This window comes from Microcaecilia unicolor, chromosome 8 (genome assembly GCF_901765095.1).
Source record: "Microcaecilia unicolor chromosome 8, aMicUni1.1, whole genome shotgun sequence".
Classification (NCBI taxonomy): Eukaryota; Metazoa; Chordata; class Amphibia; order Gymnophiona; family Siphonopidae; genus Microcaecilia; species Microcaecilia unicolor.
Window position 1 is genome coordinate 46693675 of NC_044038.1, and position 26809 is coordinate 46720483.

Sequence of the window (26809 nt, forward strand, 5' to 3'; positions counted from 1 at the left end):
GGGAGGTCATCCTCAATTCTCTCCAGTGGTCATCTGGTCAGTTTGGGCACCTTTTTGAACCTTGGTTGTAAGAAAAACAGGACCAGGTAAAGTCGTCCAAATGCTTGTCAGGGACTCCCTTTTTTTTTTACATTATGGGTCGAGGACGCCCATGTGTTAGGCACGCCCAAGTCCCGCCTTCGCTATGCCTCTGACACGCCCCCGGAACCTTTGGTCATCCCCACGATGGAAAGCAATTGGGGAGGCCCAAAATCGGCTTTCGATTATACAAATTTGGGCGATCTTGTGAGAAAGACGTCCATCTTCTGATTTGTGTCGGAAGATGGGCGGCCTTCTCTATCGAAAATAAGCCTGTAGATGAGCACCAACTTTGCCTTTAGAAATGCATTTCTCTCACAAAAATCCCTCCTATAAACCGGAGTAATATTTATTTTACTTCAGAAAAATAAATGAGTGCATAACTACTGATGATTTCTCAAAGGGATTCCAACTGTTTCAGCTTTGGAGGAGAAAATAGGACCAGTAGCATCTGGCAACATCTGTTTTGTTATTATGTGAGAGCATCCTGTTTGCTACCATATGTTTACCTTACTTTTTTCCGTTCTTCTGTTCTATAGGTCGTTGGGTGGAAGAGCATGGCGTTATTCACAACATGATGTTTAATCCTGAAACACTGAAAAAGTTTTCTTTTAAAGAAACACAAAACAAAACAGAATGGTGGGATAATGGTGTGCTGCCCCTGTGGATTACGGCTCAGAATCAGGTATCACATCAGAATCTCAACTGAATATTTTCCTGTCCATATTAATAAATATGAAAAAAATGTCAATGAGTAGGGATGTGTACAGGGCAAACATTTCCAGGTCATTTTCCATGTGTTTAGACACTTTTCCAATATCTGCACATTTTTGGTTAATTTATACAGTTGTTTTAATAATAAAAAATAAACCTTTTTAAACATGTTCAAACTTTCTATTGTGCATTGAGTTAACGTACATGAAACAGAGGCTCATAATGTGCATTAATGTTGCACTTAGGGATAAATATTCAAAGTTATTTAAATAGCCAGGAGAGGCTCCTAGCTGATTAAATATTTTTTCAGGGCTAAGTGGAGATATTTAGCAGCACTTAACCAGACAATGCTGCTGAATATACCCAGCCATCCTCTAACCGGCAAGGTTAGGGGTGGGCAGAGGTTGGCTGGAGCAGTGACCAAGCTGGTTAGCAGCACTGTTCAGTCTGCTAACTGGCCAGGTACCGCATAAAGTTAGGACAGAAAAAAGGCTATCCTAACTTTATGTGGTGAGGTTAACTAGGCACCAGTCTGAATATTGGCCAGTGCCCGGTTATCCTCCAGATAGCAGAATATTGTCCAGCGGCCCACCCTCCTGATGCCCCTCCCTCCACCCCCAGAATTTCAGAATTCCTCTTTAAGAGCCTACCCCCTGAAGAAAATCTAAGCTGGCCCCAACCCTACCTCTACCCCCCCCCCCCCCCCCCCCAGGCCACTGGCCCTACCTTTGTAAGTCTCTGAAGTACCACAAGGCTGCGGTCATGGCAGACATCTAAAGAAAGTGGCGTACGAAGGGGGGAGGCGGTGGGGGCGGTCCGCCCCGGGTGCACGCCGCTGGGGGTGCCGTGGCGCACGCCTGCTCTGAGTTCGCTGACTTTGCGCGTTCGCCGCAGCTCCCTCTGCCCTGGAACAGGTTACTTCCTGTTCCGGGTCAGAGGGAGCTCCAGCAAACGCGCAAAGTCAGCGAACTCTGAGCAGGCGCGCACTGCGGCACTCCCCCCCCCCCCGCGGCGTGCACCTGGGGGGGGTCCGCGCTGCATCGGGAGGGTGCTGCACCCGGGGGGGGGCAGGGTGCTGCACCCAGGGGGCGGGGCGCCGCCCCGGGTGTCCGCCCCCCTAGGAATGCCACTGTCTAAAGAGCAGACAGGACTGAGCAAGAATGTGGGTATCACTCCTTCCCGTTTCCCCTTAGACCACCAGAGACCTGCAATGGTAGGGGAGTCTATAGTAAATCGAGAGGTCTTGGAACCAGCTTAGATTTCTTCAAGGGTGGTGGGCGTAGACTGGGGGAGCGAGGGGGGGCATTGCCCCCCCAAATGAATTACGACTTATCTTCTTACCCGAAGTCACAGCGGCAAACTGGTGGGCGCCAGTAGTAAAAGCCCCAAACAGGCAGCTCAACTCCGTCCTTCGCTTCCCTGCCCTCTCTGCGTTCCACCTTCCTCTGATGTCATTTCCTTTCGGGCGAGCGGGACGGTAAGAGGGCAGGGAAGCGAAGGACGGAGTCGAGCTGCCTGTTTGGTGCATTTACTACCGCCAGTTTGCCGCTGCAACTCTTCGATACTAGTGGAAGTGAGCCAGCCAGCCTATCTAGTCCACTGTAAGGAAGGAAGAAGCCATTTGGTAAATCTCTGTTTTTTCCACTCCCCGCACAGCCGTTGCCGTTCACTCAAAACACAGCAAGCAAACCTGTGAGCTGCTGCTGTCTGCATCCACGTTGTCGTTCTTTATTGTTGGTCCATCTTTAGTCTCTAACACTGTTTTTGTTGGGTAGGCAGTGCCTTACAAGGTGGAGGAGAAAATAAATAAATTCAGATGGCCAGATCTCTACACTGTTTTTGTTGGGTAGGCAGTGCCTTACAAGGTGGAGGAGAAAATAAATTTCAGTGAGAATATATTCTGTTTCCTGATGGGTTCTGGCTCTTTTTATTTTACATTCTCTCAAGTACACAGCTGTAGGCAGCCAGTGGGGATGGAGAGGAGCAAAGTGCCCTACCTCAGAACCTGTAGGTGTCAATTTAAAATCAATTAGGGATTCAGAGGGGCTGATGCAGAAAGCTAACAGAAGTTTAACCACAAAGTTATTGCAAATACGCTGTCACCCCTGGGGGGCGTTCTAGTGGCTGCTCCTGGTCCCCTGCGGTAGGCAGAGGGCTTCGGATCCTGTGTACCTAGCTCATTAGCTTAATATTGCCCTGTTCTACTATAGAGCCTATGCATTTCTAAGGTCAACACAGGCATGGTATGGGAAAGGGGGTGGGGAAATACTACTGGAGAGGAAGAGGGAGTGCTGGTTAAGGAGGAAAGAAAGAAGGAAGGAAGGAAGGAAGGAAGGAAGGAAGAAAGGAAGGGAGAAGGAGCTGGCTTAATATCTCATACATATTCATTATGAGTTAAATTTCTTAATTATCGGTCAATTCCAATTACCTCCCACTCTATTATGACCTAAACAGCATTTATCAAAATTAATACTTAATATTAAAACAACTTACTTTATTCAAATCAAACATAAACATTAATACATTTATAACACAATAACAATACACAAGTTGTGTTCTGTATTAATACTTATGATACTCAATGTAGTTCTTCAAACTTTCAAAAAGTCAGATGATTTATTTTCATTCCAAACGACGAAATGTATACTTTTCCATCTTATAGTTCACAAATGAGTATCAGTCACTTGTCCATCAATAAACAGAGAACAACATCCAAAAAAAGGGGGAAGTGAAGAAATTCACGGTATCCTCAGAGTGGATCAATATCGTCTGAAGCCAATGACTTCACCATACCGGATCCTTATATCAAAATTCCTTCACAACGATGTTCAATTCCACATTCATATATATATATATCAACAGATCTCAACACAGGCCGTGTTTCATTGTAACTTCTTCAGGAGATCCAGCCACATTCGAACACTGGGCTCAGTGTTCGAATGTGGCTGGATCTCCTGAAGAAGTTACAATGAAACACGGCCTGTGTTGAGATCTGTTGATATATATATATATGAATGTGGAATTGAACATCGTTGTGAAGGAATTTTGATATAAGGATCCGGTATGGTGAAGTCATTGGCTTCAGACGATATTGATCCACTCTGAGGATACCGTGAATTTCTTCACTTCCCCCTTTTTTTGGATGTTGTTCTCTGTTTATTGATGGACAAGTGACTGATACTCATTTGTGAACTATAAGATGGAAAAGTATACATTTCGTCGTTTGGAATGAAAATAAATCATCTGACTTTTTGAAAGTTTGAAGAACTACATTGAGTATCATAAGTATTAATACAGAACACAACTTGTGTATTGTTATTGTGTTATAAATGTATTAATGTTTATGTTTGATTTGAATAAAGTAAGTTGTTTTAATATTAAGTATTAATTTTGATAAATGCTGTTTAGGTCATAATAGAGTGGGTGATACATATTCATTATGGTTATTCCCCAAAAAAGCCAGCTCTTTTTTCCTTCCTTCCTCCATATTAGCATATTCATTTGCATACATATGTGTATATATATGCAAATTAATATGCTAATATGCTCTGCCCCATCCTTTGCCCCCCCCCCCCAATGAAACAGTCAAACTACGCCCATGGAAGGGGAACCTTAATTGGGAGGATTTGGAAGTTCCAATCTGTGGGAGGGAGGGAATCAGAAGGGGGTGGTCAGTGCGTGGCCAGAATTTTTATGTGAGTTGCAGCTTATATTCAGCCGGGACCCATATAAGAATCTTATCCAGATCCCAACTGAATATTGTTCGGGACCTGCATAAGACTCAATGGCTAGCACCAAAAGAACCAGTCCCAGATATTCAATACTGAAGCCCGGACATGGCTAATTCTGCCCACGGCAGTCAGCGCTTACAAAAACACTGATTGTCTCAGGCTGAATGTTTACCCATACGTTTTTTAAGGACCCCTAACAAACTGAATGCATATCAACAAATACATATCCATATCAAAAGGTGTATGCCTTACATTTTCAGACTGGTTTCTGCAGGGATGTTCAACTCAGAGGGAAAGGCCCATTATTGTATGATTAGATTTAATAATGTGCCTTAACATTTTAAATATAAGCTCCAGATTTAAATGGGGCTGAACTACCTCCCCCCCCCCCCCCCCCCCCCCCCACCAAGAGATTGCCTTGTGCTCTTGGTGAGAGGGGAGCAACCTATCTGGGAGCAGAGTTGAAAATGGGAAGAGGGCTCCTTTTACTAAGCCTTTGTCACTTGTTTTATACTTGTTCTGTTCTCATTTTGCTTATAAAGTTTAATGCTTGTAAGACATGCGTGTTAAATCTTATAAATAATAAATAAATAAATTCAAAGAGTTTGACCATGCAGATCCAGCAGGTCCCATGAGACTACAAGGCCCTGGCCTGCGAGTGAATCAGCAGAGCAAGAAGGTGTAAGTAGCATTTCCAGAGCTTTCCTCCTAGAAGCAATATGATTGAATTGCACTGGGAGGGGGACTTGCCATAATAGAGGATAGTGCCCAGGGGGATGACCCTGAAGAAGTTGCTGGCTTTGAGATTTTGATTCAAAACATGTTGGAAGGAGTGGAAGTTAGTATGAAGATTGATACTGGAAAGTTTGGGAAGTGGCAGCATATATAGATAAGTTTTGATTTCTGAATGATGTTGTTTTTGAAGTTATGAATTGTTTGGTTTAATTAGTTTTGTTGAAAAACATATTAATCTATTTGATTGTTTGATTATTATTTTTTTAATTTATATATGTTATTTTGGAACCCGCCTAGATTTGAAGATAGAATGGGATATACATTGTTTTAATTAATAAATATATGCATAAAACTTCTAGTTCTGCCCTCCTAGCAGTCCAGTACCATCCAGATAGTGCTGAGGTCAGCATTTTTTTTATATAATGCCGCTGAATATCCCACTGATTAACCCACAATCCACCTTATAATTGAAAGAGAAAAACGCCTAGATTTCGACCCAAATCGGGAGATAGACGTTTATCTCACAAAAACGAATAAAGCGGTATAATGGAAAGCCGATTTTGGACGTTTTCAACTGTACTCCATCGCGGAAGCGTACAAAGTTGACGGGGGCGTGTCGGAGGCGTGGTGAAGGTGGAACTGGGGCGTGGTTATCGGCCGAGGAGAGATGGGCGCCTTTCGCCGATAATGGAAAAAAAGTATGCGTTTGTAGCTAGAATTTAGGGCACTTTTCCTGGACCCTGTTTTTTCACGAATAAGGCCCCCAAAAGTGCCCTAAATGACCAGATTACCACCAGAGGGAATCGGGGATGACCTCCCCTGACTCCCCCAGTGGTCACTAACCCCCTCCCACCTTAGGGCTATAATAATGGTGTAGACTTGTGGGCAGTGGGTTTTGAGGGGGATTTGGGGGGGCTCAACACACAAGGGAAGGGTGCTATGCACCTGGGAGCTCTTTTACCTTTTTTTTTGTTTTTGTAAAAGTGCCCCCTAGGGTGCCCGGTTGGTGTCCTGGCATGTGAGGGGGACCAGTGCACTACGAATCCTGGCCCCTCCCACAAACAAATGCCTTGGATTTATTCGTTTTTGAGCTGGGCGCTTTCATTTTCCATTATCACTGAAAAACAAAAACGCCCAGCTCACAAATAGTCGAATAAAACATGGACGTCTATTTTTTTCGGAAATACGGTTCGGTCCGCCCCTTCACGGACCCGTTCTCGGCGATAAACGCCCATGGAGATAGACGTTTTCGTTCAATTATGCCCCTCAATGTGACCTTTTCATTTTAAAACTACTGCAATCCTCTTCAAACCAATATAACTTGTAACCTACTTCTAGATATTTATAAGCCACATTGAACCTACAAATAGGTGGGAAAATGTGGGGTACAAATGTAATAAATAAATAAATATCCTGGTTAGCTGTACTTATCTGAATAATAGGTGTTGGACAAGTGCTACTCAGTATTGATCCATAGTGCTTTCTGTGCCCCTATTTTTATGTCAGTATAGATCAGGCCATAAGTGCTTATCTGAGCTTGTATAACACTGTTCTACACACTTAGGTCACTTATAAAATTACTCCCTCGGTGCATATTGCAGACTATTGAAATGTTTAATCATGGCTATCAACAGTACTGCAATGCCAGCAGCCACTGACTAGAGAGATTAGCATAGCTGATATGTATTTTAAAATTGAATAGATACTATAGAGACATTTCAAAATATTTAGACACTAACATCTCTCCGGGAATTAAATACAAATCAGTACTGACAGAACTAAAAAGGATATCCTCACAACTGATCATCTGAGCTGTCAGCTGAATTGCCAATTTTATTTTCCTGTTTTAAGCTGGAAAGAAAAAGTGGCTTCAAGTCCACTGCAATTTCCCGGCAGAGCAGTGAAAATCCAATAGTCTGCAGGAGAGTAGTTCTCTACCAAAGTAAACTTAACCCCTGTTTATATCAACTTTCACAAATACGCTGGAAGAAAGATCAGGCTTTCTAGCGTGGAACTAAAGAACCTGTACAATACCCCCATTTGCAGGGAACCAAGTCAGGCAGATCTATTCACAAAAAATAACGGTGCCCTTTTACCAAGCTGTGGTAAGCACTGTGTGCTTAGCATAGCTTAAAATGGCATATCGCAGGACGTGCTGAGGCATCTCGTGGTACCTTGGACATGTGCGCACACTACCAAATATAACAGTTATTTTTTCACTGCAGGCCCATGTCTTGGAACGGAGGGCGGACGTGTCTGCTGTAATCGGTTAGAGCAGCTACATTACCACACACTAATGGGTCCTTTTACAAAGGTGCGCTAGCCTGGCCCCCCCCCCAATTTCCTCTGGGCCCCTGGTTTTCCTGGCAGGGGTCCCCAACCCCCGCTAGCTGAAGCCTTGTCAGTTTCACTAAAAGGAGCATGCAGGACGTGAGGGGGAAGAGAGAGCAGGATAGGCAACGCGGCGGTGCCGGAAACCGGTGCTGGAGAAGGCTTCAGCTGGTGGGGGTTGGGGACTCCCACCAGGCAAGGTATTTGCTACAGCACTGGGTGGGGAGTGGCAGGGCAGCGGGGCGGCAGACTAAAATGTGCCCCTCCACCTCGGGATCTGGCCCCCTCCCACGTCGAGATCTGGCTACGCCCCTGGCATTAGTGTTTTTAGTATGCACTGAAAATAAGCCTTCGCTAAACGCTAAGGATGCCCATATATTTCTATGGGTGTTTAGCTTCCGCTAATCATCAACACACGCTAAAAATGCCATTGCGCCTTTGTAAAAGACCCCCTAACTTATTAGCACAGAACTACTGCATGAGCCATTACCGCCTACAGAAGCGGTGGTGGAAAGGGCTCACAAAGTGGTGTTCCTAGGTCGGCTGCCACCCGGGGCAGATTGCCGCTGCGCGCGCACCCCCCCCCCCGGGGTGCAGCACAACACCCCCCCCCCTCCGGGTGCATTCTTGGCTGCTGGAGGGTGCAGAGAGCAGCCGCGTGCCTGTCGGCTCCACTGGCTCCCTGCTCCCTTTGCCTCGGAACAGGAAGTAACCTGTTCCGGGGTAGAGGGAGCAGGGAACCAGCAGAGCCAACAGGCGCATGGCTGCTCTCTGCACCCTCCAGCAGCGTACACCCGGGGCGGGCCACCGCCCTGCCCTTGCTACGCCACTGGACTCACATGCTAATTTTAATGGCCTTGTGCTAAAGGCAGCATTAGTGTATGGTCATTAAATCAGAAAATGGAAAATCAGCCATTTTTCAGCCATGACAAAAAGTGGCCTTAGAACGTGGAAATGACCCATGTAAGGGTGTGCCACAGCTTAGTAGAAGGACCTCAAAGTCTGTATTCATCAAAATCAACATACTCCCAGAGGCATTTTCATATATGCTCTCCACATGCTAGGTTTGAGCATATATCTCCAGTCTTACGCTCTTTGCATTGGTTGCCCATACACGCTCGGGTACACTACAAGGTGGTACAGTTGGTACACCGAGTACTGTATTCTGATTGTGTTCCTCCATACCTTAAGGATGTAATTCAGGAACATCGACCCGTTCGATCTTTGAGGTCTGAAAATTTGATGAATGGGAAACTGTAAATTGTGGTATTTGCTAATACAAGGAATACTGCATTCTCAATAGCAGGTTCGCAAACCTGGAACAAGTTACCAAGGAAGTCTTTTACTATGGCGTGCTAGCGTTTTTACCGTACACTAAAAATAGGCACGCGCTAAATGCTATAGACACCTATGTATTTCTATGGGCGTCTCTAGCATTTAGCATGTGCCTATTTTTAGCACGCGCTGCAGTGGCGTAGCCAGAAGACAATTTTTGGGTGGACCAGCGGGTTGGATGGGTGGGCACTACAACCCCCCCCCCCCCACACACACACACGGTCCAGCACATTTAAAGTTATCGGCGCTGCCTCCACTCACCTTCTCCCACCGTGGCGCTGCCTCCTCTCCTGCACTTCATGGTCTCCATCTCCCACCCTCGCGGCAGCACTCTATCAGCGCTGCCTGCCTGACAGCTGACAGACGCGGCACGACGACGTCCTGCTCCGGGACCTTCCCTCTGCTGCGTGCAATCTGCCCTGCGTAAACAGGAAGTTGAATCAACGCGGCAGAGAGAAGGCCCCGGAGCAGGAGGACGTCGCTCCGCATCTGTCAGCTGTCAGGCAGGCAGCGCTGATAGCAAATTGAAAGCGCTGCCGCGAGGGTGGGAGACAGAGACCGTGAAGTGCAGGAGAGGAGGCAGCGCTACGGTGGGGGTGGGGGTGGGAGAAGGTGAGGATGGGCCTGAGACAAAACTGGGTGGGCCTGGGCCCATCCAGGCCCACCCATAGCTACGCCCCTGGCGCGCTAAAAACACTAGCGCGCCTTAGTAAAAGACCCCCTAAGTTACTTGAGACCGTGTAGCAGTAGGGCTCAGTTCAGTAAGTTGCTGAAGACATATTTGTTTGAACATGCATGGGACTGATCTTGTCCGTTACTATTTTAAATATTGGAAACTCTAGTGCCTGTTATTGTCTTTTTGCTTTTTCATTATGTATGTTGATTTGTGATTTGCCTAGTTGTAGGCGGACTAGAAATTTTGAAATAAATAAATCTATCCCTTTGGAGTAAAGGAGTAGCTTAATGGTGAGACCAGCAGATTAAGAATGAGGAAGTCATGGTTCAAATCTCACAGCTACTCCACGTGATTTTGGGCAGGTCACTTAACACTCTATTGCATTCATGCAAACTTAAGGGCCCTTTTACTAAGGTGTGCTATGCCCTAACACAGCAGAACACATTTTGTGGTCATTTTGTCTTTTGCATGCACTAACCGTGTGGTATTTTTTTAAATGTATTTTTGGATGGGGCATGTCAGGGGCAGTGAATGGGTGTGGAAGCCTATTCAGGTAATGTACGGATAATGCAGGGTTAATGAGGGAGCCCTTAGCACTTACTAGTGCTTCCATGTTCTTTGCAGTTGCCCTGTGCTAATGACAATGTTAGCACACAATCTGCATATAAAAAAATTGAAAATGTCTTATTTTATGGGCAGACCAAAAACAGCGAAGATGACTCAAAAGCAATGGCCGACGCTCCAGAAGAAAAAATTATTTATTAAGGATGATAAAGACTCTCTTATAGGTACTTATTTGTACCTGGGGAAATGGAGGCTTAAGTGACTTGCCCAGAATCCCAAGGAGCTACAGTGGGAATCCAACCCAATTCCCCAGGATCAAAGTTCGCTGCACTAACCACTTGTCTACTGAGGGACTAGCATGTGGGAGAGATCCTTGTTATGATTTACTAAGCTTATTTCATAGAACATCTTGCTAAAAGGGACCCTTAGATTGTAAGCCCTATGGGGATAGAATGGGCTAGATTCCGTAAACAGTGCCCAGAATTTTGGCCACTTAACCAATGGCAGTTAGGCACACAAATGCAGATATTCTATAACATTGTGCCTAATTTCTGGGAACACCCCTGACCCACTCATGCCCCTCTCAAGGCCACGCCCCCTTTTGAGTTGCATGCAGGATTGTCCCGAGCCAGAAATATGCTCTCTAGAGCTCCTATCCCACCCCCTATGTTGCAGCCAAGCAAGGTGTTACGTCTGTGGCCGTGATCACCCTCATACTTACCCTGTTTCTGGGAGTCAGTGGCTGTGCTGGCTTCTGCTTGTCTCTGTGTCTGTCTCTATCTTAGTTTCTCTCTGGCTCTGTGTGCTGATTGCCTTACTGGACCTCACCTGTGTGGGCTATGCCTCTTCCAAGATGGCTGCCGCCTCCTCTATGCCAGTATCCAAGATGGCTCCTGCTTGTCCTTCCTGTGGGCTCACTTCCTCTGTGTGTCAAGCCTCTGTTTGGAGGCAAGGAACTTCCTGCTTCTGTCCTGCTGGTGGTGACTCATCAGTTAGTTCCTTTATAAGGAAGGCCTGTGCTTGCAGTCAGGGCCTTCGCATAGTGTCATTGTCTGGTGTCATGCCCAGAGGCTGACAGGTTAGTTAGTGTATTGCTGCGCTGCTTCTAAGCCTGTCTTCTGTGTGGGCTTGCCCTTCTGCTTAGTACCTGTGGGCTTCTTGCCCTTCTGTGTGGGCTAGTGCCCTTCGGTTCCCAGTACCTGTGGGCTGCTTGCCCTTCTGCGTGGGTTGCTAGCCTTCTGCCTTTAGTCTGTGTTTGCAGCCTGCCCTACTCCTTGCTTGTATATTCTGTGTGCACATCCTGAACCTTGTATATCCTGTGTGCACATCCTGGTTGCTATCCTTCTGCCTTTAGTCTGTGTTTAGAGCCTGCTGTTCAGCCCTGGTTTCCCCGTCTGTGTTGGCAGCCTGCCCTACTCCCTGCTTGTATATTCTGTGTGCACATCCTGACCCTTGTATATCCTGTGTGCACATCCTGGTTCCTGCTTGTTCGTCCTGAGTCCTGGTTTTGGCTAGCTAGTGTTATCCGGTTTCCCGCTCTGCCTAGCTACCTTCTGTCCCATGTGTCTACCTTGTGCCTTGCTTGTATATCCTGTGTGCTTATCCGGATCCCTGCTTATGTATCCTGATTCCTGTATCTGTCTAGCTAGTGTGTATCTTCTGGGGGATTTATCCTGTTACCTGCCTCGACCTAGCTAGTGGGTTTGCCCTGGGGGCATTCCCAGTCTCCCCTTCTTCCTTGCTTGCATGTCTGCCCTAGTCCCTGCTCCTGATAAGCTTCTGTCTGTCTAGTCTGTCTGGTGTGCCTGGCTTAGCGGCTGCGTGCAGCACTTAGTGCAGTCTAGTATTGTTCCCCTGTGTTTCCTAGACCCGAGGTGGGTCCTCTGGATCTTCAGTTCCGGCCTTGCCCTACAAGTCCTGTCGGCCGCCCGCACGCTAGAGCTCAACTCTAGCAGAAATGTGGCTAAGTACAGGTGACGCGGTTCCTGTTCTGCCGGTTCAGTTGCCTACTTCCAGTCCAGAGTTCCGGTCCGGTCCTTCCGGACATCCCGTTCCAAGACGGTCTTGCCTGCCTCTGCTGCTCCGCGGCAGGGGCCCAAGGGCTCACAATTCCCAGTGCTGCCTTGAGGACCTGACAGTATGCCAAGGCCCTCGAGAACGTGACACAAGGAGAGCAATGGATAGGACACAGTTTTGGAGTCCCCACCTACCTTGTGCCCTATGCAGCTGCACTGCCCGCACATATCTCGCTACAGCCCTGGTTGCGTGCTATGAAATTTAAGCATGCGTGTTATAGAATGGTTGTGTGGTAGATCTGTGCCTAAGTCCTAATTACCGCCAATTAAATGCTTGTTAACACCAATTATTGATCATTAGCACTCAATTGGCTAATTTGTTTTATGCACGGATCTGTGCGGCCTGTGCAGAATCCGGAGGAAAATGCCTACTTTACCTGAATGTAACTCACTTTGAGCTATTCTTGACAAAAGGCATGAGCTACCCTCCACTGAATAGATCACCAAGAAACTCACTTTGCTTCCTAGTCTGTTATAACAAGATTTTGTGGTTACTGATGCATTAACTTTTGAAGAAGTCGACATATTACTTTAGCCCTTACTGTCTGAATCTCTTGGTGTTGTGTGCATTTCCTTTCCTATTCGAATAATGGAGTTCCTTTTTTGTATTTCTTATTTGTAATTTTTATGTTTCAACAATTTTTTATTGATGAGTTCACATGGTATACAAGTCCATATTAATCAATATAAATTGGATAACAAACAATTCTATCACATATTAATGAACCTGAAACTTCTGTCATCAAAGTTTTCCAAACTTTTCTCCCCTATCCCTTCCCTCTTGTCTTCTTATATATTTATGATGTGGACATGTATAATTACAGTACAGTTGCATAACTATTAACAATAAACTTTTATATTAAACTCCAGTAATTATATCTTGTGTTTTGCTCTGTGTACTGTGTTCTGTCAAAGGATTGCTCTCCTGGCTAATAATACACATGTCCCTCCAATATGCAGAGTATTACCCTTCCCGAATCTATGCCCCCCTCCCCCCCTTCTTATTTGTAATTTTTAAACTGTTCACCGCCTTGGTCTGCCAGTTAGTGCAGGCGGTACAGGAAGCATCAATAAATAAATAAATAGATTTTGCTGAAACAAACAGGGTAAAGATTCCATCACAAGTGCAGGCTAAAGTGCTAAGCCCACTTGTAGAAAAATCTAGATGGGATGATGGAGGCCCCTTACGAGTCTTTCTAAAAACGAATCCCTTTCATCACTGCACACAGGCATGCACCCTACTGCTACACATATTGAAAACCTGTGGGGAAACACAATGCTCTATACTTCACTAAGAAACTGAAGTAGAATTTAATGTGAACATTTCCTAGATTTGATCTGCACAAAGGTTGTGCAGTAATAACCTATTTGAGAAAGAACAGCTACCAATTATTAAAGTTCTACAGTGGAAAAGGGGAAAAAACACTTCTTGACCCACAAGGAGGTAATTGGAAGCAATCCCTCGATCAGCATCTTCTATTCAAAAGAATGTATTAGTATGTATTAATCTAACCTGCTTAGCTAGTTATAAAATTACCTTTCCTATGCTTGTATACTTTTTTGTAGATTTTCCTGTGCATTTCTGCTTGGAAATTGTCTTGTTTTTATTTAAATTGGAAATTGTAATAAATATGAAGCACAAAACATATAGATAGTTATTGGAAGCGTAGAGGTTTTAATGTCGTGGGGAGCAGACATTTTTATAAAATAGGCATCAGTCTGAAGCTGAAGGGCTGATCTGCATAGGCACCATTTTACTCAAAGTCCGTTTGGGGGAGCAGCTGCTCCCTTTGCTCCTCAGCAAGCTACACCTCTGGTGGTAATTCTAGCGCATGGTGCCTCACTTTAGGTACCCCAGTGCTGTGCAGGAAGTGCCAATTTTATAGCATCTGGGTGCCCAGATTCTATTATAGAACTAGTAAAAAAGGCCCGTTTCGGAAACAAATGAAATGGGCGCTAGCCAGGTTTTCCTCGTAGTGTGTATGTTTGAGTGAGTGTGTGTGAGAGAGTGACTGTGTGTGAGAGAGTGACTATGCGATTGTGTGTCAGAGCGAGATTGAGACTGGGTGCTTGTGTATCTGTGAGTGCGTGTGGTTCAGAATGACTGCGTGCGAGTGCGTATGACAGTGAGTGTGAGAGAGAGTGTGTTTCACGCAGATACAGTGTGTGTGACAGAGATAGAGTGTGTTTCCCCCCTTCTCCCTCCCCCCCACTCTTCCCTTTGCCCTCCCCTCCTCTCCCCCTTTCCTCCCCTATGTTAGTTCCAGAAACCCCTCCCTGAACCCCCCCTGCCACCTGTTCTCATCCGTCTGATTCTGCTCCTTCCCCGCTCGGCAATATCAAAACAGCATTGCAATGTTCATAACGAATATACATACAACCTCACCAAAGTTTCTCTAGAATTCTCCCCCATAACACTGAGCTTACGTCCAACTCACACCTGGAAGGATGTGCATGTTTCCATGGCGACTTGCGTGGTCCCGTGTCTGCACACATCTTTGTTTGCGCAAGTTATTTGCATACTATTTAAAACAGAAGAAGCACATGTTTAAATGTGCAACGCAGGGCTGTTAATGTACAGCTTGCTACCTATGCCTCTTAGTGCCCTGGCATTTGCAAGAAAGGGGTTGCCAGCCCTGTCTGCTTCAGTATCCCATGACCGCTGCTCAGCTCGCGGAGATAGCCAACAGCAGAGATTGCTAGCAGCACGGAACAGAACGGGCATGGCGCAGCCAGCGGCACGTGAGGGGCTGGCAGATTTCGGCCAAGCCAGTGCGCGCATGGTCACGTCATTGGGAGGCTGTATGCCGGTCATTGTGCGTCGCTGCCACTGCTGTGTGGCATTGAGTGAGTCAGTTGTTCCCCGGGGGAGAGTGAGAGATACCAGCGGAAGCCACCTACTCCTCTTTCCCTCCGCCCCGCCGCCGCTGAGCTAGCAGCTCTTACACGCACACCCACCTTCCCTCCCTCCTGTTCCTTTTTCTCATAAGTCTCCCCAATGCAGCTGTTAAAATCTCCATTCCTGTCTCTCTGTGCCCCGCAACAGCGTTGCAAACCCCTTTCCGGCGAACAGCTGACCCCCTCTTTTCTCTGACGGCCCTGCAGCCCTCCTGCGCCTGTCTGTCCTCCCCTCTCCCATTCGCGCTGCAACTCCCCACATGGCTGCCTGAATCTTGACCGTGTGTTTTGCTCATTCTCCTCCTTTGTTTCGTTTCGCAAAGCATGTGACATCATGATGTCACGTTTTGACGTGATCACGATGGACGCGAGGGCGGGGCAAACACTCATGGGCAAATTTTGATCTACACCACTACAGATTTAGAACATTGGGACTTGTGGAGGCTTCATTAGAACGTTGGAGGTGCGTTTTATATAGAGAGATAGTAGCATAAACTTGTATCGGAGCACCTAAATGTAAGAACACTCTGTTACTCCAGGTCAGGGTGTCTCATCCCAGTCCTCGGGACACACTCAGCCAGTCTGGTTTTCAAGATATCCACAATGAATATGCATGAGATAGATTTGCATGTAGTGGAGACACATACATGAACATGTCAATATTCTGCCTAAGTGCTATTCTGTAAATACTCTTGTACCTTGGAAAGCACATATTTGCAAGGGGCATTCACAGTGCGAAGTTTTACATGGAGCCCAAAAAGGGGGCGTGGAAATGGGAGGTCATAGGCATTTTGGGGTAGATTGGGGGTGTGGTTTTGAGTTACACATGTAATTGGGGCACCGTGCGTAAATGTAGCTGTGGGCAAGTTTCAAGTTTATTTAAAATTTGTTATCCCGCCTTCCAGAAACCATCAACGCAGTTTACAATCTAAAAGAATGGGGGGGAAAAACAGAAACAATTTTTTTCATGACATTATACAGGACATGATACAATAGGAGAAGAGGGATAGAACTACAATCGTTGATAGGAGAGAGAGTAGTATAGGTATTAACCCTGCTACCCATCACATATCCAGGTGACAACGACAATGACCTTGACTTTCTTTCCAACCAATATTCCATTTGCTTATCCTGTACCCATCCCCCTCCTGCCCCTTTTACCCTTGCTTATACCTCTCCTATTCCTTCAACCCTGTCCTTCTCTACCTACCTATCACTTTTGTTTTAATCTGTTATATTTAACTTTTATTTTCTTAGCAAAATCCTGTAATCCCTATTACTATGTAAGCCGCATTGAAACTGCTTTGAGTGGGAAAGCGCGGGGTACAAATGTAATAATAATAATAAGACAATAAGGAAAATTCTACGTTGTCGGCAAGTCAGAACTGCATCTGTAGAAAGGTGAATTACTGATATGCATCTGCAAACAAATTAGTTTTAAGATTGGCTTTACACATTGCTATAGAAGACTGCAACCTAAGGGCCCCTTTTACTAAGCTGCATAGGCGCCTACGCAAGCCCAACGTGTGCCAAAATGGACTTACCACCTGACTACGCGAGGTTCTTGCGGTAATTTCATTTTTGGCGCATGTCCGATACACGCGTCTGGAAAATATATTTAATTTTCTGATGCACGCCAAGTGGCATCTGATGTGCGTAGGTCATTACTGCCCAAATTATTTACCGCTAGGTCTATGGCTGGCAGTAAGGTCTGAGACCCAAAATGGGTGCGCGGCAATTTCGATTTTGCCGCACGTCCATTTTCGGCAAAAAAAAAAAAAGAGGGCTTTTTTACATGTGCGCTGAAAAATGATTCTGTGTACGCCCAAAACCCACGCCTACACTACCACAAGCCATTTTTCAGCGCGCCTTTGTAAAAGGACTCCTAAGTGAACTGGGAAGAGCATTCCATAATTGAGGGCCTTGTAACGAAAATGTAGCTTCTTTAATATGTTCATGAACGATGATGCAATAGTTTTTAACAACAAGCAGGTTTTTTTCTTGGAAAGATAAAGTGGCTCATGTGACGATAAAGTCTTGAAAATAAGTAATAAGATTCTGTAAATGATTCGATGCAACATAGTCAGCCAATGTGCATCTTTTAGATGAGGAGTAATGTGATCATATTTCCTAACCTTTGTAATGAGTCGAATGGCTGCATTTTGGATAATTTGTTTTCATTGGTGCAAATAGTGGCGCTAAATTTATGCGCAGCTCCTTATTTATTTGTGTTTATTTTCTGCCTTTTTGAAGGAATTCACTCAAGGTGGTGTACAGCAAAAATAAGTCAAACATAAGCAACAGACAAATTACAGCAGTAAAAATATTCAAACAACAATACAAATAATGGCATAGTATGCTACCTTACTATGCCACAATACACAATAAAACATTTTAATGGACAGCAATGGGTGTAAGCAAAGATGGAACATATTGATAGATAAGATAGAGTAACAGGAGTAAGAAAATAAGGGACTAGTTAAAGAAAGTTGCAAATGAGGTCAGAAAGGTGCTTGAACATTATTTTGGCTAGGGTAGGAGTGGATAAACATGTCCTGCTATACTATGGGCAGCTGGTGTCAAAGGCCTGGTTGAAGAGCCAAGCTTTCACCTGCTTTCTGAACTAGAGATAGTTTTGTGTTAAACGAAGCCTTTCAGGAATGCATTCCAGAGCATGGGAGCTACTCCGGACAAGGCTCACTCGCGGGTACCAGATCGTGTAATGTCTTTTGGAGACGGTGTGGTTAGGGAAACTCCTTAGGAGGACCTTAGTGACTTTGAAGGTGTGTAGAGGAAGATCCTATTCTTCAAGTACTCTGGGCCATTTCCTTTAAGGGCCTTGAAAGTCAAACAGAGAGTTTTAAATTTGGTTCTGTCTTGTACTGGTAGCCAGTGAAGTTTATTCAAAAATGGTGTGATGTGGTCAAGTCGCTTACAACCTTCTATTAGTCTTGCTGCAGCATTCTGAATCAATTGGAGCTGGTGCAAACCCTTTGTAGTCGGACCAGGGTAGAGTGCATTACAATAATCCAATCTTGATGTTATCATGGTATGCACAACTGAGACAAGTCTTGCCAAGGACACAGGCAGTGTTGTTGTCTAAGTGCTATTCTATAATCTGTACCTAACTTTAAGTGCAGTTTATAGAATAGCACGTTTTTCAGCACCAGTTTTTTAAGTGCCATATAGAGAATTCACCCCTTAATGTACCCAAAAATCTTACGCAGCATTGCTGCTTTTTAACTAAACATGACATCACGAAAGAGAAACCCACATGCATCTTATTAACAATGCTGTGATGTCACGTAGGTATGTCAGATAATCCAGAATGTCGGATAAGTGAAGGTCAGATAAGTGAGACTACTGTACTGTGAAAACAGCCACAACCAGTTAATTCCATCTGTCCAAATGTCAGTTATATAAACCACCGATATTACAACTTTCATTGATTGTGCTTAAAACTCATAAAAATGCATTTCAAACTCATCTGGAGGTAAGTTAAGAGACCCATTTACTAAGCTGTGTTAGCTGTTTAAAATAGGACTTAATGTGTAATAACATTTAGCATGCTATGCTAACAGTTAATCCCCGCTGTTTACTAAGATGTGCTAGTGGCTGACGCATTGCAGTGCTGACATAGCCCATTCAACACAACGTCAAAGTCCAAAAAATATATATATTTCCTGTTTGATTACGGCTGTGAGATGGACATTTTTGCACTGAAAGCATTCAAAATATCTATTTTCCAAAGTGAAACATCCAACTTTTGAGCAACAAGTGGGGGAGTGGCCTAGTGATTAGAGCACCAGTCTTGACATCCAGAGGTGGCTGGCTCAAATCCCACCGCTGCTCCTCATGATCTTGGACAAATCACTTAACCCTCCATTGCCTCAGGTAAAAAAAAAAAAAACAACTTAGATTGTTAGCCCTCCATGAACTGAGAAATAACCAGTGTACCTGAATGTAACTCACCTTGAGCTACTACTGAAGAAAGTGTGAGTAAAACCTAAATAAAAAAAAGTAAAATTAAAAAAAAAAAACAGGGACATAAACCTTTGTCTGGCATCATTTTCAAAAATATGGCCACCCAGATGTCTCTACAGACCAGAGGAGTAGCCTAGGGGTTAATGCAGTGGACTGTAAAACAAGGGACACGGGTTCAAATCCCACTATAACTTTTTTTTTGTAAATGTGATCCCTCCAAACCTGTTCCGGGGCAGAGGGAGCAAAAAACGAGCAGAGCCAACAGGCGCGCGGCACCCCCCCAGCGGCGTGCACCCGGGGTGGACCGCCCCCACTGCCCCCTCCCCCTTGGTACGCCACTGGTCCTTTCAAAACGTCCAAATTCTGACTTTCTAAAAACCATGATTTGGACATTTTTAGCGGATGGACCTTTTTAAAGGTATTTTAAGATGCCTATTTGCTTTGAAAATGAGCACCTTTTGTGTGCTAACTGCACCATTAAACAGCTAACGTGGAAATCAGGGAAATAGGTGGGGACTGCACCTTGCAGTTAACGTGGAGGTTGTTACTGCGCTTTAATTGTTAACACAACAGGTAACACAGCTTTTCATTTTTTCTGAAAAAAGCAGAATAAAAACAAGTATTTGGGAAATAATAATTCACTATTGTATGTTCTGCACTTTGGACAAGAGCATGAATTATGGTAAAAAAAATAACTGAGTAATGGTGAGTATTGAGTATTTCATTTTGCTTAGTCAGAAGCTGGCATGCCATATCTAGTGCTGTCTCTGAATTTTCAACTTCTCAGCTCACACGCCAGTCCCATTGCATTGCTGCCATTTAAATGCGTGACAAATGCAGTCCAGTTTAGTTTCAAGCTCCATGAGAAATGTACTATAGCTAAGCCTATTTCAGAAGCAGGCCATCTCTGTGTCAAGCATTTGTTGTATTGCTTTGGCTACAAATGAAGATTTAAATGGAAAACTGAACATGGTGCTAGCCAAATAATATTTCAGGCTGATTCAATTATCTCCTTCCAGAGACATGACATTTTCTAAAATTCAGACAAATTACAGTCATGTTTTTCTTAACCATGGTATTGGCACCAAAATCATTAAGACAAAATCAGGTTTCAAGTTTTAACCATAATACGGATGAAGTGCTGATATGGAAATTATTTATGTCTTCTATCCTATCTTTTTATAACTTTTTTTGTGCATTTCTAAGTGCTGAGGAATAAGATGGATTATTTTTCTTATTCTTTGTCCAGACTGCTTACAAGAAGCAAATATGTAATCTAGTTACAAATTACAAGTCATTTGTTTTTTAAATTCACAGGGAAGAAAGACAGGCTCGTTCCATTATCCTGGTGGAGGTGCAAATTACAGTGGGCAATCAGTCTATCGATCGTTAGTGGAGTCATTTAGCCATCCGGATTCTAATGAGACTGAGTGGCGTGAGAATATTGACATCGTCTTGAAATGGTTTACTGAAGAAAACTTTGACTTTGTCACTCTGTACTATGGAGAACCAGATCAAGTGGGGCACCTCAAGGGTCCAGAAACTGAAGAAAGAAGAACTATTATTCGGCAGATTGATAGAACCATTGGCTACCTCATAAATGCCATTGAGGCACATAATTTAAAGGACAAACTTAACGTTATCATTACATCTGACCATGGAATGACCACCATTAAGAAAGCACCTAATGTAGAGGAAGTCCTGCTGTCAAAGTATATTAGCTTCAAAAATTTGACCAAATTTGACATAGTGGACTATGGTGGCCATGGGATGATATTACCTAAACCAGGCAAAGAGGAGGAGTTATATCAAGCCCTGAAAAATGCTCATCCTCACTTACATGTCTATAAGAAAGAGGAATTTCCAGCTCATTTTCATTATGCTAAAAATGATAGAATTTTACCAATCATAGTTTATGGAGATCTGGGCTACAACATTAACGGGGTAAGATCAATTATGTTATTACCTACCTTTGAGTTTTATTATTTAAAAAAAACCCATAAGAATAACCATACTGGGTCAGACCAATGGTCTATCTAGGCCCAGTATCCTTTTTCTTTCAGTGGCCAATCCAGGTCACAAGTACCTGGCAGAAACCCAAATAGCAACATTCCATGCTACCAATCCTAGGGCAAGCAGTGGCTTTCCCATGTCTGTCTCAATAGCAGACTATGGACTTTTCCTCTAGGAACTTGACAAACTTTAAAAAAAACCAGATACACTGCCTGCTGTTACCAGATCCTCCGGCAAAGAGTTCCAGAGCTTAAATATCCATTGAGTGAAAAAATATTTCCTCCTATTTGTTTCAAAAGTATTTCCATGTAACCTCATTGAGTATCCCCTAGTCTTTGATTCTTTCAAGTCGATTCACTTCTATTCATTCTACACCACTCAGGATTTTGTATCCCCCAATCATATTATCCCTCAGCCATTTCTTTTCCAAGCTGAAGAGTCCTAACTTTCTTCTATGTTTGTGCAGCGCTGCGTATGCCTTGTAGCGCTATAGAAATGCTAAATAGTAGTAGTAGTAGTAGTAGTTGGAAAAAGTAGCAACTAATGCACAGGCACCTGTTTCATAAAACCACCAGTAAAACACTGATTTTCTATTCCTGTGCTAGAAGGGGTAAGAGTAGTACTTACATAGTAAGTGATGGCAGATAAAGACCTGAATGGTCCACCCAGTCTATCCAACAGTTACATTCATTATCAATTCAATTCAAGATTAAAATCAGCAATGAACGTGGTATTATGTACTTGATCATGGTCTTTCTTTGGTGTTTCTGGTACACAGACTGTAGAAGTTCGCCCAGCTCTGTTCTTATGTTTCAACTATTGGAGTTGCCGTCAAAGCCCAATCCAGCCTATCCGAATCCATCTTGTCATTTGCAGGAACTCATTGGGGCTCTTTAACTAAAGTGTGTTAAGCACTTAGGCACCAAAACGTTGGGTGTTAAGGTTCAATTCTATAACAGCAATATCACACATATTTGACATTCTAGAATACTAGAGTAAGTCTGCATTTTGTTGCCTAATTCTAGGTGCGAGCATTTACACCATGTCAATGGCCGGTGTAAATGTTCACACCCAAATACTTCCAGTTACAGGCATAATGGACAGTATTCTATACCTTAGTGCCTAATTGCTTGGCATGCTTCTGACCCAACCATGCCCCTCCCATGTCCATTCCCCCTCTTTGATTTGCACACTATAGAAATTAGGCACCAAACCCCCATTATTCAAAACTATTTAACTGGCCAGGAACGCTCCCAGCTGGTCAAATAGCATTTAAGCTCCTAACCACAGATATTCATTGGAAGATACAGTTATCTCCTGCTGAATATCCCGGTTAGCAGCTAGTCACTACGGGGGAGATTCTATATATGTTGCCTAAAAAACATTGGCACCGATATCAGTGCCAACTAAGCGTATTCTATAATTGGTGCCGAGATTTAGGCACTGATTATGGAATACGATTAGTTGATATTTCAGCGCCTAAATCTATGCATATCCATTTACTCCAAAGAAAATGTGGCGTAAATCCCAGCATGTAGATTAAGGCATACTGGACATATTCTATAACTAGGTGCCTAAATTTCAGAATGCCCATGAAATGCCCATTTCTTCACCCATAAAACCGTGCCCTTTTTTGCCTGCATGCATCAGAAGTTTGGTGCACATCGTTACAGAATACATTTAACAAGTTGTGCGCCTAAATTCTAATCAGTGCCAATTAGTGCTCATTATTACTTGCTAAGCATTGTTATCAGCGCTCATTAGCTTGTTAAATTACATATATTGTTATAAAATCTGCACCGATTTCGGAGCCGATCTCTAGGTGTGCTATATAGAATCCGGGGGTAACCGGCTATATCGCATGACATAGCTAGTTAGGTGCGGATATTCAGTAACAAACCAGCAATGTTGTGTGGTCAAAATAGGCTGCTTAAATAGTAGGCCTATCTTTGACGGCTAAAAAGTTAACCTGTTAGTACTGAATATCGGCATAACCGGTTAACTTTTTAGCAGCCAAGATAATCCTGGATATTCAATGCCAGTCTCCAGAAATGGCCCAACATTGAATTTCTGGGTTTAATGCCAGCAGCGGACATAAGAACATAAGAATAGCCATACTGGATCAGAACAATGGTCCATCCAGCCCAGTATTCTGCTTCCAGTAGTGGCCAAATCCAGGTCACAAGTACCTGGCAGAAACCCAATTAGTAGCAACATTCCAGAACCCCAAAGTGTAAAAGATTCCGGAATCCCAAACAGTAGGAAGATTCCATACTACCAATCCCAGGGCAAGCAGTGGCTTCCCTCATGTCCATCTGAATAACAGATTATGGACTTTTCCTCCAGGAACTTGCTTTTTTAAAGCCAGATATGCTGCCCACTGCCAGCTCTACTTTGCTTAAATTAAATAGAACACTATCCCCCCCAAATTTCAGTGCTATTTAACCAGCCAGGAACGGCTCCTGGACAGTTAAATAGTACTTAACTGGCTATCCGTGAATATTCAGTGGAAGATATCCTGATATTCACAGTCAGCACTCAGCGGCTAACCAGTTACATCACGTGATATAACCGGCTATACGCAAATATTCAGTGCATCACCAGCTAAGTTTGGTGGTGAAACTGGGCCAGCAAAATAGAAAGCCTATTTTTGGCCGCTTTAAACTTAACTGGTCAGTGCTGAATATTGGCTTGGCTGGTTATGCTTAAACTAGTCAAAAATAAACTGGATATTCATGGCTGGTCCCTGGAAACGGCCTGACACTGAATATCCAGTCTCACCGCTGACTGCAGGAGTTAGCCAGGCTACCTCCTGCAGTCTGAATATCAGCCCTGTTGTCTTTAATAACTCACTCTCATGTTTAGCTGTCTGGACAATAGGCTTCCGTGAATTTTGAACGCTAGCCTTTTTCTATCTATATAGGCACCTAGGATGGGGATAAGAAAGGACGGAAAGAGGACTGAGGATAAGAAGAGAAAGGCAAAGAAAGAGGACTAGGGTGGGAATGAAAAGAGATGGAATAAAGATAGGGGGTGGAAAGACAGGAGAATGAGGATGTGTTGGGAACAAGGCTGGGGTGAAGAGGTCTGCTTCCTAAATTGCAATTTACAGTAAGCCTGGGGGGTCCCTTCCACCTGATGTCATTTTGACTGGCCTTTGGAAAATAACAGGAGCCACATAGGAGCATGATACCCCTTCCCCTCGGTAAGGCAGCTGCCTATTTTACCTACTGGAAGTCCACCTCTGCTAGTTCGCCCCACACTTGACGTACGGAGCTAAATAACTTACAAAGAAAAAGGATATTTTTACAGTTAACTGTACGTAGGACAAGCAGATGACGTTGCAGTAGCAGAAGAGCATTTGAAACCAGATGTTATGTTAATGTACTGTTGTAAAGACAGGTACCATAATGTGGAAATCATTAGTACGCCTCTAAAGATGTCTAGTTAAGAATTTGGTGTAAAAATAATTTGTTTTGCCTGGATTTTATAAGCCAGTTCAGTGTTGGCTAAATACTACTTGTCTGCTGTGGTGGAAACTCGGTAAGGAGTTGCAGATTCCTCACTTACACAGTAAGGTATGCTTGCTTGAAGCTTTTCCTTTGTGGCACAACAGTGACACATAGTGGGCAAACCAATTAAAACATGTATTAGGCAGAAGAAACCAGTGTGTACATGCAGATCCATGCTGCTTTATAGCAAAACTGTATGCTCTCTGTGAGCTTTCCATGTTGTTTTTGCTCACTTTGTCTATGCAAGTACATTTGATTTCAGATGCCATACTAATTCAGAAACATCTCTGCTGAATACAGCTGACAAGTTAAGCAGTCCCAAGAGGGAGACTGTAGGCCAGTCCTGTTTGGTACATGTACCCCAAAGCAGCATGGTATTTGTAGTCCCTGATTCTAGCCCTTGAAATCAGTGCTGCAGGTTCTATAATGTGTCAGGATAGATTTATCAGAGATCCAGGACTGGCCTCAAATTTCCCTTCTGGAACAGGTGTAGCATTCCAGGTGTATCATAAACAGGGTAGGATTATGGGATAGGCAGCCTAGGCACCTTCCTAGGGCCCAAGAGTTTAGGAGGGGCCCTTTTGGATGTGCTAATTCTTGCCCTTTTAATTCAGCTGCTGGCAAAAAAAGAAGTTTGGGGGTGGAAGCAGTGGCGTACTAAGGGGGGGGCGGTGGGTGCGGCCCGCCCCGGGTGCACGCCGCTGGGGGGGGTGCCATGCGCCAGTCAGCTTTGTTGTTTCCATGCTCCCTCTGCCCCGGAACAGTTACTTCCTGTTCCGGGGCAGAGGGAGCATGGAAGCAACGAAGCTGAGCGGCGCACGGCACCCCCCCCCCCCCAGCGGCTTGCACCGGGGGAGGGGGGTTTCTTTCGCTGGGGTGGGGGGGCGACAAGGGGGTTCACGCTGCACCGGGGGGGGGGGGGGCGGGGCACATCGGCGACCGCCCCGGGTGTCAGCGCCCCTAGGAACGGCACTGGGTGGAAGAGAGCAGAGATGCCAAGTTACTCAGTTCCAGGCTGGAGATTTTGTGACAGTCTTGGATTTCTCACCACCCCATCCTGGTGCATTATAGAACTGCAGCACTGATTTCAACGGGCAGGGTCAGGCACTACAAATCCCACACTGCTTTGGAATGTAAGTTCCAAACCAGGACTGGCATGAAATCTCCAGCCTGGAACTGTGTAACTTGGCATATCTGGGAGAGAGGAGGGCAGAACCACCACTACCCACAGGTCTCTGTTAATTCTTCTCACTCCCTGTGCATTGCCCTCCAGTCAGCAGGAGGAGTCAGTCAACAGCAATTTTTCCCTTCCGCTTTCTCCTCTGCTGGTTTTCCTCAGCAGTCAGAACCTCACAGGGCCCTATTTGTGGGAGTTTTAAAATGTATTTATATTATAATGGGGAGCTCAACACACTTGTTGCCTAGGGCCCCTAAACAGTAAATCCTGCCCTGATTATAAAAAGTAACTACAACCAAAGAAGCTCCCCAACCAGCAACTGCAGCAGACCCCTGTACCACAGGTGCCTTGGCCAATTCGGGGCTACCAGAACTACATAGCTGCTTTGAGACTTGATCTTCTGAATGACTCACCTGATCATGAGCCAGGGCAGAAACGCATACAACAACCCTCAATGGGTCCACCACTGAGCCAAAGCATCTATCCCTTCTAATATTGGCTTCTTTTTGTGACTGAAAAAACAAGGATCCTTGGCATTTCTGGCCGTGGCCATGAAAACCATAATTGGTGGCCCCCAGAGCTGCACTATAGCCAGGAAAGCCTCCTCTAAGAGAGACCCACTACCCTGGATCCAGAAGGTTCCTGCTGAGATAATCTGCCTCTACATTGGACACCCCTGCTACATCTGTCGCTGACAGCACAGATTCTGTTCCACACAGGATATCAGTTCACCATCCCCTGTGCCACAGGACAACTTTTGTTCCGCCCTGATGTAGGCCATTGCCATGGCATTGTCTGATAGTATCTTGACTGCTTTGTAGTGCAGGAGAGATTGGAAGTTAGGCACTAAGTTATAGAATAGTGCCTAAGTGTACTTAGGCACCTAACTGCCATTTCACCCCCATTTTGGAGTGAAACTTCCATTATAATTGCCTAAGTTAGGTACTTAATTAGCACCTAACACTTGGCAAACTACATAGAATTAA

General features: G+C 44.6%; 1 protein-coding gene across 1 annotated transcript in view; it reads left to right on the forward strand.

Moving 5' to 3' along the window:
* The window catches only part of LOC115476557 (ectonucleotide pyrophosphatase/phosphodiesterase family member 7-like), a 77473-nt gene that overhangs the window by 37570 nt on the left and 13094 nt on the right, over window positions 1–26809 (forward strand). Inside the window, exons 2-3 of the mRNA XM_030212983.1 lie at window positions 618–763; window positions 20439–21065. Of these exons, the coding sequence (XP_030068843.1) occupies window positions 618–763; window positions 20439–21065 (773 nt within the window). The remainder of the gene's footprint in view (window positions 1–617; window positions 764–20438; window positions 21066–26809) is intronic.